This window comes from Pelodiscus sinensis, chromosome 3 (assembly GCF_049634645.1).
Source record: "Pelodiscus sinensis isolate JC-2024 chromosome 3, ASM4963464v1, whole genome shotgun sequence".
In the NCBI taxonomy this organism is placed as follows: Eukaryota; Metazoa; Chordata; order Testudines; family Trionychidae; genus Pelodiscus; species Pelodiscus sinensis.
This window is the reverse complement of record NC_134713.1, coordinates 60,110,223-60,124,857: the sequence shown is the minus strand read 5'-3', so window position 1 is coordinate 60,124,857 and position 14,635 is coordinate 60,110,223. Positions and strand designations below refer to the sequence as shown.

Genomic DNA, 14,635 nt, shown 5'->3' with positions numbered 1-14,635 from the left:
GCTGAGCAGACTTGGTTAGACTTGAGCCTGGTTAGAAGCCAGACTTGAGCCTGGTTAGAAATCTGCATTCTATTCCAGACTCTACCTGAAGTGACCACTTGCCACCTCTTTGTTAACTTATTTGTCCAGTATGGGAGCTAAAACTTGATTGTGTCTGAGAATTAGTGCATGAGACCTTGGTCAATAAGAAGGGTTATGAAATCAGAACTTTTGCTTCCTACTCAATATATTTCATCCAGGCTCCAAGGAATTTGGTGAGGAATCAGACAGTCTGTCACAATATTCTCCTATTTGCCTGTCTTTGTGGTGCTATGGAATAGGCAGCCTTCTTCAGCTGAAATACAGAACTTCCAACGAACTCCAATAGACCTGAGGTCTGAGCTATATAAATTGTAATGGTACCTGTGATTGCGGAGGTAGGGTACAACATAATGCATAATATTTACAAGCAGTGGAATAACTCTCTCTTTTTCATCGCTGTAAAAAACCATATCCAAAAGATGAGCCAAAACCTACGAGACATAAGAAAGAAGAAACTGAAGAATTTAATGTGGTTGAAGGTGAGGAGTGTTTGGATTGGCTTTTTAAAATTTACTTCTTATAGCCCTCAAAACAGCATTATATTTATAGCTCCTTTTTCTAACGAATGTTCTTCAATATAGTATTCTTCCAAACTGTACATATATTAATTATTTTTAAAACAGAAAATAAATTATAACATTTTCTCTTGTTAAAAATGTGTAGGTTCTCTTATAAAGTGAACATTGTGCTTAAGATACAATTAAATCCATCCACACCAGAGATGACTGTGCTGTAAACTTCTCTACACTCTCCTCTCAAAGGAGAGCCATTTCTTGGGTAAATCTCCACGCCCATGTAATCTGTGACACTCCTGCTATGACCGATAAGGGGAATGGCAACTATATATTATTAATTTATTCAACTTCAATACAAAAGCTAAAAATCTGAGGTACTGTGCAAAATTAAAAGGCTGAAGTATAAAGCTCCATTATATACTTGAAAATAAAAATATATTAACTCTCAGAGAAGACAAACTACAGCATAGCCTACAAAACAAAATATATGTATTAGTCCATAATTGCCAGCACATCAATTCATGCATACTATGCCTATATAAAATAAACCTGCCACAAAAAACAAAAATCCTCACCAAACACCTCCAACTTCTTCCAGCAAATGCTGGTACAAATCACTGCACATGTATAACTCGTCAGGACTAAAAAGAGTAATACACTGGCACACAGCAGAAACCTGTGTCCACTGACTTCAACAGTTACTGCCAATTTTCCCCCTTTACACTACAAAATGCAAATAAAATACAATATCAACCACAATAAACAAATAAAGAAAATTAACAAAACCACATGAATCGAGATGTCTAGGACAGAGGTGAGGACAGATTACAACCCTCCTGGATAGATAAAAGGATTATTTTGCCTATTAGACATCTGTCAGTAGTCACTGTTCTAAATTTCAATAGCCCAGTGAGAATGATGAACACCATTATACCAATGGTAACTGAACAGTATTGAGCACATTACTGATCTTAGCAACAACCAACAAAATGACAAAATCATGTATACATTTGCCGTCCATTCTTTGGCCTCTTTATGTATTTCTTTTCTCAGAGTTTCTTATTCCCACTGTGCATATACATTTCAATTACTTTTCCCAAAGATATTTAACAAGTATTTTTCTAAATTGAATCACATGTGCATGTGTATATGCATGTTTCTAATCTCTCTGTGTCCTTCTGTATTATGAGAAATCAACATGTAGTATAATTAAAGAAACATTTACCTCAGAAAGTAAAGTTAATGCATGGACACTATAAACTGAAGGAGTTATATTTGAGGTTTCCAGAGCTGGATACAACATATCTAAATGAAAAAGTGACAGCAAGAGTGAATTAATTTTGGAAACTATATTAATATCTTAAAAACAAACACAAATATTTTAATGTAAATGTAGTAAAAGACATGGAGATTGACTTTTTGTTTCACTGTGTATATTAGATTCAGTATAGCACTGAAGCTCATATAGCAAAGGTCTAACATTATAAAATCTGTTATTTAATAACATGAAGGGAATCAATAAACTAATTCAATATTTTATTTTGAATAACAGTAAAATAAACTACCTTCAACGTCCGATTCCAAGTTGTTTCCATCAACCATTATCTTAGGGGAAGGCTTGACCTCTAGGTTGCGTCTTAGCCAAGTAGTCTGTTCCAAGGAAGAACCAGCAATTGCACCTATGGCATCCACTATTTTGTGAGTTATATCCTGACAGAAAGCAAGAAGTAAATGTGTAAAGAATCTCATGTAAATGGGTAAATTTGCACTCTTGAGATGTGTCTGCACAGACACTCATCAGTTCAGTGTCAGGGGAGGAGGAGTTATAGAATGAGATATCATAGGGTTCTGTTCTGGATTCATTTCTGTTCAACATCAGCAACGAGGACTATTCCTTGGAGGATGAGATGAACAGATCTTGGCCAACTGATTAATCACATTGGTAGATGGTATGGAGTTGAAAGGTAGCACAAAACACCTCAGAAGATAGAAGTGAAATGCAAAATAATTCTGAGAATTTAAAGAGTTAGTCTAAAATCAGTGAAATGAAACACTTATATGATTAGAGGTTTTTTCATGAATAGGAAATGGAAGGCTGTATGAGTCTGATTGCACCATTAATTTTCACATCTTCATTTAAAAAAGCACACACAAATAAGGTTTGCTCAACAGTCATCCCTGTGTCTGAGGAAATTAAGCGTGTTATGTTCATTCACAGAATCTTTTTTTGGCTAATAAACTATTTTTTCCTTTTAATCTGAAGCACTTTTAATCTGAACACTCTGTTGAAATATAAAGGCCTCAATATATAATATGAAAAATTATTTCATAATCCTGGATTACTTTTTCCAACGATACCATCTATCACAAATAGGTCAAAGAACACGTGACCTCTGCTGGACTATCTACTGTCTAGTGTTTAGTGTCACAAAGAGTGTACATTCAAAATGAAAGCATTCGTAATAGCAACATTTTTAAATGATCACAGGTGAAGTAAAATATGAGTCATATGCTTTTCATATATAGCATACAAGTGTGCTTAAAAACTTGTATAATAGACTCTCATCTAAGCAACATGTCTTTTCACCTAACATCAAAGAATAACTTATTCTACCACAGACATGAATTAACTCATGAGCTTGCAAGTTGCTTCAGGAAACTGATTTCAGATGGTAAAATCAGCATGAGTGTTGCAGTACAATTCATCTTTACAGTCAACATCTTAGGCAATCTAATCAGGAGTTAAGCAGATTTGGAATTATAAGAGAAACACAAAAAAGTAGTCAAGTGTTTGAGCTCTCAAGAAAAATCACTTAAGGTTCATTTTAGACTCAGAAAGCACATGCATATCTGGCCCACAGAGTAGGTGACTACTTATATGTGAAAGTACTATAAAGAAGTGTCTGGGGGGTTATAAGAGATCATCACAAATGGAACATGTGTCCAAACTGCAGTGCTGTTACAAAAAATACTAATCCAAGTTGTATGAACAGAAGTTTCTGAAGTACAAGCAGCAAGGTAATTAATCTTCTTTGTTTAGTACTATTTGGCTTCAGTTTGAGTACTGCATTCAGTGTTAAATTTCAATTAAAAAAAATAATTTTCTTATTTAAATTTAAAAAAAGGAATGAAGGTCAGAAAGCTCAGAGGACAGCTACAGAAGTGATAAATGTGGGGTAAATAAGAACTGAGATATAAAAGTAAGAAAACTAGGCAACAGTCACTCCACAGAGGGGAGAAATATTAACAACAAAAACACAACAAATAGCAATTGATTTAAGTTACAGTAAGGAAATTTTAAATTAAACGTTAACAAAAATATAACAACGCTAAGAATAGAAAAAACTGCCAAAATAAATAAAAAAGCCATTATAACAAGATTAGTTGTTTTAAATATTTTTAAATGTACAGGAAAGATCAGATATGCTGTGCTTTCTGCAGCTAAGCCTTTAATGTAGAACAGAAAATGTATACAAAAGCATTTTTACCTGAAGATCTCTTTGATCTTTCTTATTTTCCAGACTTGGGTTTTTCATAATAAACTCATTTAGAACACTAAAAAAAATATATTAAATGAATACTGATCATAATCTTAAAATAAAATACTGCATTATTTTAGAATAACAGGCAAAATTCCATGACACATTCACATGCACAGCACACATTAACTGAAACTTTAGCTACTTCCCTTTAGTTTGCCAAAATTCCAAACGATTCATTTCCAAATATCTGGGGACAGAGCTGGCACCCTTGGGAATGTACAAGGAAAAGGGGGGCCCTGAAGGTAAGGAGGACGGGGGGAGGCTCCTCCAGTGGTGCAGTGGATAAGGTATTGTATAATTAATAGCTTCAAACAGAGGTAACACTGTAATACATCCAAATATCTCCATGGAGATGTTTATGGACTAATTATTTTGTGACTATTTGGCTTAATACTTTACTATAGTATTACAGGTTAACCCTCTAAAATCCGGGACACTCTGGTCCAGCAACATCTGTGGTCCAGCAGAATGATGGATATTGCTGGACCAGAGAGCTCCGACTGGCCAGGTTCAGAAGCGCAGCCCGGGCTGGCAGTGGGGAGCCCAGACCCAGAGGGACAGCATGGGGAAGAGCACAGCCCTGGCCAGGGCTAGCAGCAAGGACTGCAGTCCCAGTAAGGGCTGGAGGTAGCAGGGCCGGTGGCAGAGACTGCAGCTCTGGTTGGGGCTGTTGCTGTGGCAAGCACAGCTTCAGATAGGGCTGGTGCAGTGCAGGCGAACAGTCTTGGCTAGGGCTAGTGGCAGAAAACTCAGCCCTGGCTGGGGCTGGAGTCAGCTGGGCGCATGGCCCGGACAAGCACCATGGCAGGGGCACAGCCCCTCCCAGAGCTGGCACAGTGGGGGACGCAGCCCTGGCCAGGACTGGCATGGTGTGGGGCAGGAGGCAGCAGCAGGCGGTAGGGAGCATAGTCCCCACTCGGAAGCAAAGGCTACGGCTGGGTAGGGAGCCTTGACCTTCCCTCATCCGGCAAACTCCATTGTTCAGGACCACTCAGGTCCCGAGGGTGCCGGACAAGGCGGGAGGTCCAACCTGTACTGCAATTTACAGAGAATGTTGTTTAGTGCTTAACGCAAATTCAGCATTTTATTTCTGAAGTTCAACATATTGTTTCTGGGTTGGTTATTAATCTATTTCACATGAGGGGAAAATATAACATACAAAGCAAATAATCATAAAAGTGACTTTATAAGTAAATTTATACTTTTAAAACTACTATTTAGAGGTCTTGGTAGCTGAGGATAATAATAATGAGGTATGGAGTTTGATATATCTAGGTCTCTTATTTAAATTTGATGACAGTTGAAAATGACAATCATTCTCATCTAATAGCTCTTTGGTGTCCTATAGAAAAATGTGTTTGTAGACTTCATATACCAGCTTCACAAGCATTCAAAATTAATTCACAGTTTGCAGTGTCATTGAGAGAAGATGGATGAAGATGGAGATAATGATACACTCATACCAGAGTGATTCTTCCAGAAAAAAAAAGTCAGAGTAATATAAGAATCAATATTTGTATGTGATCAACCTTTTTCCAAGTAAGATACTGCATTCAAGATAAATTATTGTCAAGAAGGTCTCTAGGAAATGGGAATTTTTCTCCATTCAAAACTCTAAGTAACTAAATCAAGATTTTACACACTCACCCATCATATAATTTTACATTTATGGGATCACAACTATGTTGGAAATTGTAAGTATAACTGCTTACCCAAGTATGAGAAACTGCCCTGGTGCTGGAAGACTGAGTTGTACAGACTCCTTCAGAAGAAGCAACAGTGTTGCCCAGCTGTCTACTAAGCTGGACACTGGAATCCTGCAAGGTAATGACAGAGTTAAAGTGATAAAATCATGTCAATTATGACAGAGATCTCAAATTTTCTATTCTGCCTTCTCTTCTGTCTGACCATGTCAACTTTAATGCCAAGCAAAAGCACTGTTCATGCAGGAGATCAAAATTAGGTCCTGTCTCTCCTACTTGGTTCACAGATTAATAGCAAGTAGAGGTTTTATGGCAATAATGACCAGACTTTGGAAGTAAGGAGAAGAACATTTTATCCAATGGAATGGCACTGATGAGATTTTGAGGGGTCTGAGCCCAGTCTTCCTGAGCTGCAGAAAGGCTTGATGTGGGTCTTCTCAGTTAGAAAAAAAGAATGAAAGATAAAGGGGGAACTGAGGAACCCAGAAGATTACCTTTTCATCTATAATATAAATAAACACAAAAACAGCTAAAACCAAAATCTGGATCCTCAAAACCTCCACTCTGCCGCTCCTTTACCCTGTAGGTGCTTAAATTCCACCAGTGTTTCTGTTGGTGGGCATGCACAAAGCCATTTAACTCTCACATCATGCCTAAATCTCAACAAAATCCACAAACTTATGTATTCTTCTGCCTATCTCACCTAGGGGCCCGAGCTGGTAGCTATTCTCAGAGCATGGCTGCCAGATCAGAACCCATTCAAAACACAAAGAAGTGGTAATTGTGTGCTTATGCCCACTCACCTCATGGTTAGAACACTCATCCAGGATCAAATCTCCTTCTGCTTGAACCCGTGTCTCCTACCCCATGTCTCCATAAGGAATGCCCTATCCACTGGGATATAGATACTGTTGGGCAGGTCTCTCAATCTATGCTGAAACTATTCCACTTTTTATAAATAATTAGACATTCATTAGAACATGGACTAGAACACGCGTCTCTCAGGTAAGTGCCATTCCTACAGTGCTATAGAATAACCTCACACTCTCTCTAGTCCAATGAATATTTATTCATTTACACAAAATGGCACAGCTCCAATGGGAGAGATTGGAGAGATTGAAAGAATACCCTATAACCCAATAATAAGTGCACTCACTGGGGAGGTAGGATATCCAGTTTCAAGTTCTTATTCCACAACAGGCAGAGAAGGAATTTGAACTCAAATTCCCATGTCCTGTGTGAATGCGAGTATCGCTAAGCTACTGAAAACAAGGTGTATGGGAGTGGCACTTCACTCTTCCCACCCCTCCATTTTCTGCAAGAAGGATTGACCTGGCCTAAAAGTGCCTAACTCTAGGAGAAGGTTTGTAATGCCTGGTCATCTGTAGGCGGATTTGTACCTGGGACCTCTAGATTGATGGCCAGATCTATACTACTCAAAAAAGTCAAGTTAAGATACACAAGTCCAGTAAAAGAATAGCATAGCTGGAGTCAATGTTTCTTAGGTCAAAAATCTATGGCATCCTCACTGTGATAGGTCAACGGGAGAAATTCTCCCATAGACTTCCCTTGTCATGGGTGCCATCCATGGTGGATTTGACATGGGTGCCATCCCTGCCAGACTCACTAAATTGAAGCCCAGGAGATCCATCTCAAAGTAAGCATCAATCTCAGGGAAAGTGAAGACAAGAGCCTTAGTGTATGAGTCTCTACCTCATGAGTCAAAAGCCAGCTGGTCATTTAAGACTGTAGAACAGACTCATTATTCTCTCTGTAATTGGTCTCAGTGCCACTAGATAGGGCAGTACAGCACACCCAGAAGGTGTGTGGGTTACAGGTTCATGGCTATAAATCCCCAAGGAGTCTCCCATTATGGGCCTAATTCATTTCAAGGACTAGAGCTTAGGCTCCACCTCTGTCCTCAGTATTTTCTAATGGCTAGTTTAGGCAGCTTCCCTCATTTTGCTGGTTTTTATTCTTAGGTGCCTAATTCTTGTCATGCCATTGTCTAGGGAGACTACGCACCTAGCTCAGGACTACAGATTCTACTAAGTGTCAGTGAACCTAGAAGCTCAGCACTACAATGTTAAATCTAAGTGGATATAGCTCAGATTACAAATGGAGAAAACTATTTTCTGCTCATGTAACCTTTTAGTCCGTTGTAGTAAATCAAAGGGAGGCAGCTTTCTGCTAAGGATCTGAAATGCCCAGATTCAATTTTAGTTACAAACTGATGGATGATACAGAAAGAAAACAATAATGTACAGCCTCATTGTCTTACCTTTGAATATAAGCATAGAAAAACTGCAACATGCAGACTTCCAATGACAGATGCTTCTAGAAAGACAAGATATCAGTATAATCAGAAAGAAACTGACTTTTGTATTTTTATTTACCTCAACAAAAACAATGGGTATTGAACCTACTACCAGGTTTCAAAACAGTAGATAGCTTGAAGTCAAATTAAATGGCAATGCATTCTGAGGAGTGTCTGAGTGCGATACGTGGGCAGCCAAAATCTTAGCTCTGTAAAATCTAATGTTACTCTGAAGTGCTCCCTTCTATACCTCCCACACTAGTTGAATCATGGAGCACCATCGACAGGGTCCAGGGTGAGGGACCAGAGATCATGTCTAGTCCTCCCTCAGCTGGACGGATAGTCACTATGATACCAGGCATTTCAAAAGGAGGAACAAAGGCGAAAAGAATGGGGCTTCCAGGGGCATCCCATTCTGAAAAGTATCTTAGTACCCATGAAAAAAAGAGTCACACCTGAGTAATCCTCCTAGGTAGGTATTCAAAACAATAAATTTAAATAAGTATATGATACTGTACAAGTGGCAAAACTACTTTGTTAACATGAACTTACTTATTTTTGAAATATGAAGCACGGTGAGTTAAACTAGCTTCAACCTTGAAATGCTGTCATTCTAGTACCTTTCATTAAGTATATTTTAAAAATGAGAGAAATGGTTTTCTACACTCAATAGGACTAAGAAGATATTACCAGAAACAGATTTTAGTAGAGGATAGCTGTTAACCACGTACAGCATATTAGTACCATGTTCCTTCAAAACAATTTGAGTACCTGTACAATTTATCACCTCTAAAATACCACCAAATGAACTAGTAATAACTGTGATTTTCCTACCTTGTCCTTGGCTATGGCTGGAGGCTGCTTTAAAACTTCTTTTACTGTTTGTATAACAGTCTCTGTTCTCATAACACTGATAGAGCGAACTAGCTCTACCAGTAGAAGCTGTTCTTCACTGGCTGTCGGAATAACCTGGAAAAGACCAACAAGTCCTATAGATTTCTTTTACACTTAATAGTGTTGTTAAATGCAGAAGAAGTTGACGAGAATAGTTTTCCTAAGTAAAGGACATGAGACACTAAGAATCCAAAAAAAAAAAAAAAAAAAAAAAAAACCTTACAGAAATGATACCTGGGAAAAATATTTTGGACAAATAGTTTACCAAATATTGATTGTCACTTTTCTCTGAAGTCCCTATTTTAAATATTACAATAATTTTTTTTTTAAAAATTCTATTCTCAAATGTTAACAATTTTATTCTATTCTAAAATAAATGTGTGGTTATTTGATTATGCAAACACAATAAATGCATAATGTTTCATTTGACCCCCTAAATCTTGGCCTGATATTTTAAAGTAGGTTCTTAGGACAGCTAGAAGAAATCCAGTGAATCAGATTACAATATATTCAAGTAACCTAGACAAATAGCTACATACGCACACCTTTGTTCTAGATGTGGTTTTGTTTTGTTTCCTTTCATTCCAAACAAATGCAATAGCTGCCATAAAATGAACGCCATGATTCATCGATATTGGACCCAACAATTCAAGAATCTGCTGCCTCAAATTCTGAAACACAGAAACAGAATGTGTACATATTGAAACAAGCATTCCCACATTATACTCTAGCTCACTGGCATACCAAACTGCAAAATTTCTGAGAATGAAATATTTGGGCAGCACTTCTTTTCTTGCAAATACCAGTACTTGTTCTTGAAACCCCCCTCCTCCAAAAGCGCAGCAAGTTACAGCGCTGTAAAGCATCAGTGTGAACCAGGCTACAGCACTGGGAGCCATGCTCCCAGTGCTCTTAGCGACTCCACTCGTGAAAGTGGTTTATGCAGAGCACTGGGAGAGCCCTCTCTCAGGCTATGTCTACACTGCCTTTCTCCTTTCCTCCCCCCCTGCCTCAAAATATGCAAATCGCCCTCCCATTTGAATATCTTCTGCTGATCTTTTTTGTGGAAGAGGTTTTGCTGATAAAAAGCCCCATGTAGATGGGGCCATTTGTCAGAACCTCCCCGGCAAGATCCCTTATTTCTCAAAAAATGAGGTTTACAGAATCTTGCGAAAAAGGTTTTTTTTTCCTGACAAATGGCCCCGTCTACATGAGGCTTTTTATTGGCAAAACCTCTTCCACAAAAAGGATCGGGAGATGATATGCAAATGACAGCACGATTTGCATGTCTTCTGCTGAAAAAATCCCAGCAGTGTAGACATAGCCCCAGTGCTTGTACCATGACTACACATTGAGCTTAAAGCGCTGCCATAGCAGAACTGTCATAGCTGCACTTTAAATTTTTAAACGTAGACAAAGCCTTAGTTTGACGAAGGTTATCATGCAAAACTTTTGTTGTTCTGACCTTTGTTGATCCAAGATTAATAGTGGTAACAGATGCAGCTGCTGCAGCAGTTGTTTTCTCTGAAGAATCTACCTGGTGCAGTATGCTCCACAGCAAAGTTACAGATGACATGATCATATGAAGGATAGACAGGATTCCACTGCGTGCCTCAAATAAGTGTTTCTGATCTATGTTAACCAAAAGCTAGAGGTATTATAAAAAACAACCCAGCATTAAATATTTACATATCAGAATCAGCAAAACAATGTAAATTAAGAAGTAACAATGTACATCTAAACATTTTACACTATGATTTTAGGATGATCATCATCTACATAGTCTTCTTTTTTAAGATGGTTTACCCTGCTTGTTCTGAATAATATAAAGAAAATGAAAATCAGTATTTTTAAAATGTCTTTTCAATTCATCTGGAATGACATATCTATTAATATAAATTTGCATTTTTGCAGCAATAGGGAGCATGTCCTTTTAATAGTGTATGCTTAAATATCTTCAAATAATAAAGCAGCATCTTTAACTTCGATTGTACAATGAATTGAGCTCTTGAAATTCAAAAAGTCTTGAGTTTTCAGAATATATAAGGATTTACCTAAACAATTTATATTATGATTAAAATACACGTAGAGATTTTAGTTTGGTCAAAACTAAACTGTGTATCTTCCATGTTCAGTTATCTCCATTTACAGCTTTATTGCTAAGCACAATATAAGAAATTCAGTGTTACTCTTGGGAAATATGACACTGGCATATTGGGTCGAGTTGTATGTCTGTTAAAGCACAGGTTCCCCACCTAAACCCACAGAAATCTGCTGATGTAGCTAGTGCTAACACAAAATCTTGACATCTAGTGGTATTTCCGACAGTATAGATTTATTAAAAGTATTGGGAAATGTCCTCAATCCAGGACCACAGTGCTTACAGTGACACTTTCCAAATAATTCAACAAGCAGATCCAGCCCAGCATGATCCTTCACAAGACATACAAAGCAACAGTTTATATTTATCAATGGGGTATACAGATAACGTGGTAGGGGATCTATTAAATATGCTACAGATTAGCCTGGGCATATTCTGAAACCTCAGAGGTATTTTTTTCATTATCGCCTAAATTCTTTGTGAATGCTTTTGCAAGTGACTAACATTCTTCAGAATAAGTGCTATAATGAATACCATGACAACATTATATACATGCAAAGATAGGTAATAAGTATTTTGATGGGAAAGGGATAGAAAATATATTTAAATAAAGCTAAATAGTTAGCAAGAAAAAGTAGTCTATTAGGTTTGGGGCCAAATGCCCAACATATCAACTGTGCACCCAGCAACAGCTACAAAAATATTGTCAGAGCCAAAAGACAAGCTGCTAATATATAAAGCTTCAAGCTAGCAAGAAGAGGCACAAGAATGAACATTTGGAAAGAAAGTTATGTTTCTAAAGAGGGTAGGTCCAGAGTTTGCTAGGCAGAGAGAACCCAACCATATTCAGGGACAGGCAGGTATGGCACCAATGAAAAGTTCCACAATTGAGCTTGGCTGCTGGAGTTAACACTTTAGAATACTGAAGCATCCCTGATCTTGTGCAGCAACACAGACTCCAAGAACAAGGCTTTGTGACAAATGAATCCTTGGAGAATGCATATAAGTGGAAATTTTGATGGTCTGTGTATTTAAGGAGGCATAAAATATGTTATCAATGAATATTATTTTCTTCTATAAGAATGCTCTGAATAATTATTACCCAAAAAATGTTCATTATGATTTAAACATATCCAATATTTTCCCCACAAGGCCCTCAAACTTAAAGTCAGAGTAAATGCAATATTACAAGCATCCTAAATGTAGACTATACACTCTGAACAAATATGACAGAAGAAGCCTCTAAGATGCTTGACTAGGTTTACCTGATGATACTGTGTAGACGGATCAAGTAGGCAGTAATGAATTATTGTTGTGATGCCTTCTAACAGAGTAAGAATCATATCTGGTGGAGTAATTGATGCCATCCAAAGTGGCCTAAAATGCAACATTGAGTTTGTTGTGAATTTGTTCCACACAGCAAAACAAACATTTAAATATTTGGTCAAAATTATAAAAAGAAAAAAGTATACATGCCTGTTATCAGATAATCCTGTTTCATATTTATACTGCTGAATTAAATTATCCAAATTCCTACAAAGCTGGAGGGTCACAGAAACTACCACTCTCTGTAGAACTTTCCCCATATAAGGCAGAGTAGAAATGATTAAGGCAATCCACTGGGGGTGCATTTTACAGGCACAGTGTTGGTGTAAAGCTCGTATTACTGCACAGAGAAACATGCCTTGAGAGGTTATTGGTTGGGAGTGTAAATACTGAAGAGAAGTCATTGGTTGCTGAGGACTGATGTGCTCCAATTCAGTTATGACAAATTCAAAGCCTGTTTCGTTCTCCTCAGGCACGGTCATTACTCTATGCTCTAAGACAATTAGCCTTTGAAGCACTTTTAAGAGCTGTGACTGTAGAGTACTGCCACTGTCGAATTCATCTTCAGAAAAGTTGATAAGGCTGTCTTCAGAGAAACCTTCTTCAATAACAATTATGTTTTTACCAGCTACCTTTTCACTGTGCCACTTCTGTGCACTAAAGATAGAAGATAGTAAACAGTGTAGGATCACTTTCTGAACTTTGCATTTAGATAACATGTCTGAAATAAAGCTGGGAAAGCCCTTTGCAGAACTTTCTATTATTTTTGCCAATTCAGCAAAGAGGAGTGTCAAAATTTCAATGCTCATCATCTGCATATTGCGGTTTCCTATTAGATCTTGTGGGGTTACTTTTACATGAGTTGGATAGTGGCTCCGCATATAATATAAACAGAGAGATATAAGAATTTCTATGTACATAGAACTCCTAAAGTTATGGTTAGAGTCCACTGGAATGTGACTATAGAAATCTTTGCCCATAACAGATATTCGATGCCTGGCTAAAAGATTCTGAAGCAAGGACAGCTGAGGAGTGTATACATTGTTTACACTGGTAGTTGAAATGGCATTTACAAAAGCAGAAGGATTTGTTTTCAAAATTGCTTTGATTGCAGAAAAAGCATATAATGTCCTTGAGGAGTCATATAACTGGAGGTAAAGCAACACATGTTGATATAATGGATGTATGTTAAAACTAGGAGATTTTCGTATTCCTGGAGACCCCACATCACTCTCTATTTCTGAAATTTCTCCCTCTCCACAACTGTACCAATTCTCTAAATCGAGACCATCACTAAAGAAAATACTGGTTTGTTTAAGTTTTTCTGTTTGTGCTTTTTTCTTGTCTTCATCTTTCTTTTTCGCTATTTTCACTTTAGGCTTTGCTCCTGGTTGCTTGCCAGCTTCTTTTACAATAGTTTCTTTTTCTGACATTTTTTCTGGTAGTTTTCCTTTTAGGCTGAACTGAATATTACTGTAACTTCTTTGTCCAGATTTTGCTTCTGTTGAACTGGGGGCCTGAGGGCTTACTCCAATATAAGGTGACGAGTTGTTTCTGGATATTTCATCCGTTAGTCTTTCAAGTCCAATCTCAATTGAAGTAGATAATTGAGAACTGTCATTACCAAACAAACTGTTCTGGCTGCTTTGAACATTATGATCTTCACTTTTAGAAAACTCCTCTGAGTGATCTAAAGTACTGAATTTAGATGATGCATCATCAGGGTGCAGATCATGTTTAACTGATTCAATCTCCTCTCCAAGACCACTTACTACCTTGCATATCAAGTCAATAATCACCTGCTGCACAACATCGTCAGGTGAATCTTCTCTCAATGTCTGAGAACTATTCTGAGCACTGAGGCTTTCTGCCTCCACCTCATAGCTCAGGTTGTCTCCTGCAGATGACTGTGAACAGCCAGAGTCAGAACTCTGGAGTATTTCTATCTGATGGTCGGGAAGGTCAAAATCAGACACAACCAAAGGAATAGTCTCACTGCTAGTACTTAACAAAGAAAGTCTGTCACTTAAAGGGTTGACTGTGAGGCTGAAATTCTCCATTTCATCCATGATAAGTTGTTTTTCATTGTTTTCTTTAGGTAGAATGTGTTGTTCTTGGTTTACAGGCATGTGAGAAAATGCTTAAAAAAGAAATCA

General features: G+C 37.6%; 1 protein-coding gene across 4 annotated transcripts in view; it reads right to left on the bottom strand.

Moving 5' to 3' along the window:
* DOP1A (DOP1 leucine zipper like protein A) overlaps positions 1–14,635 on the bottom strand; it is a 111,228-nt gene that overhangs the window by 20,315 nt on the left and 76,278 nt on the right. For all 4 annotated transcript variants that reach the window (XR_012902590.1, XM_014569949.3, XM_075923817.1 and 1 more), the window contains 11 exons: positions 12,630–14,619; positions 12,419–12,530; positions 10,518–10,700; positions 9,598–9,723; positions 8,993–9,127; positions 8,123–8,178; positions 5,851–5,955; positions 4,085–4,151; positions 2,162–2,306; positions 1,822–1,901; positions 403–512 (listed from right to left, as the gene is read on the bottom strand). Coding sequence is in view for 3 of the 4 variants with exons in the window: in XM_014569949.3 (XP_014425435.2) it covers positions 403–512; positions 1,822–1,901; positions 2,162–2,306; positions 4,085–4,151; positions 5,851–5,955; positions 8,123–8,178; positions 8,993–9,127; positions 9,598–9,723; positions 10,518–10,700; positions 12,419–12,530; positions 12,630–14,619 (3,109 nt within the window). In the remaining variant the exon portion in view is untranslated. The remainder of the gene's footprint in view (positions 1–402; positions 513–1,821; positions 1,902–2,161; positions 2,307–4,084; positions 4,152–5,850; positions 5,956–8,122; positions 8,179–8,992; positions 9,128–9,597; positions 9,724–10,517; positions 10,701–12,418; positions 12,531–12,629; positions 14,620–14,635) is intronic.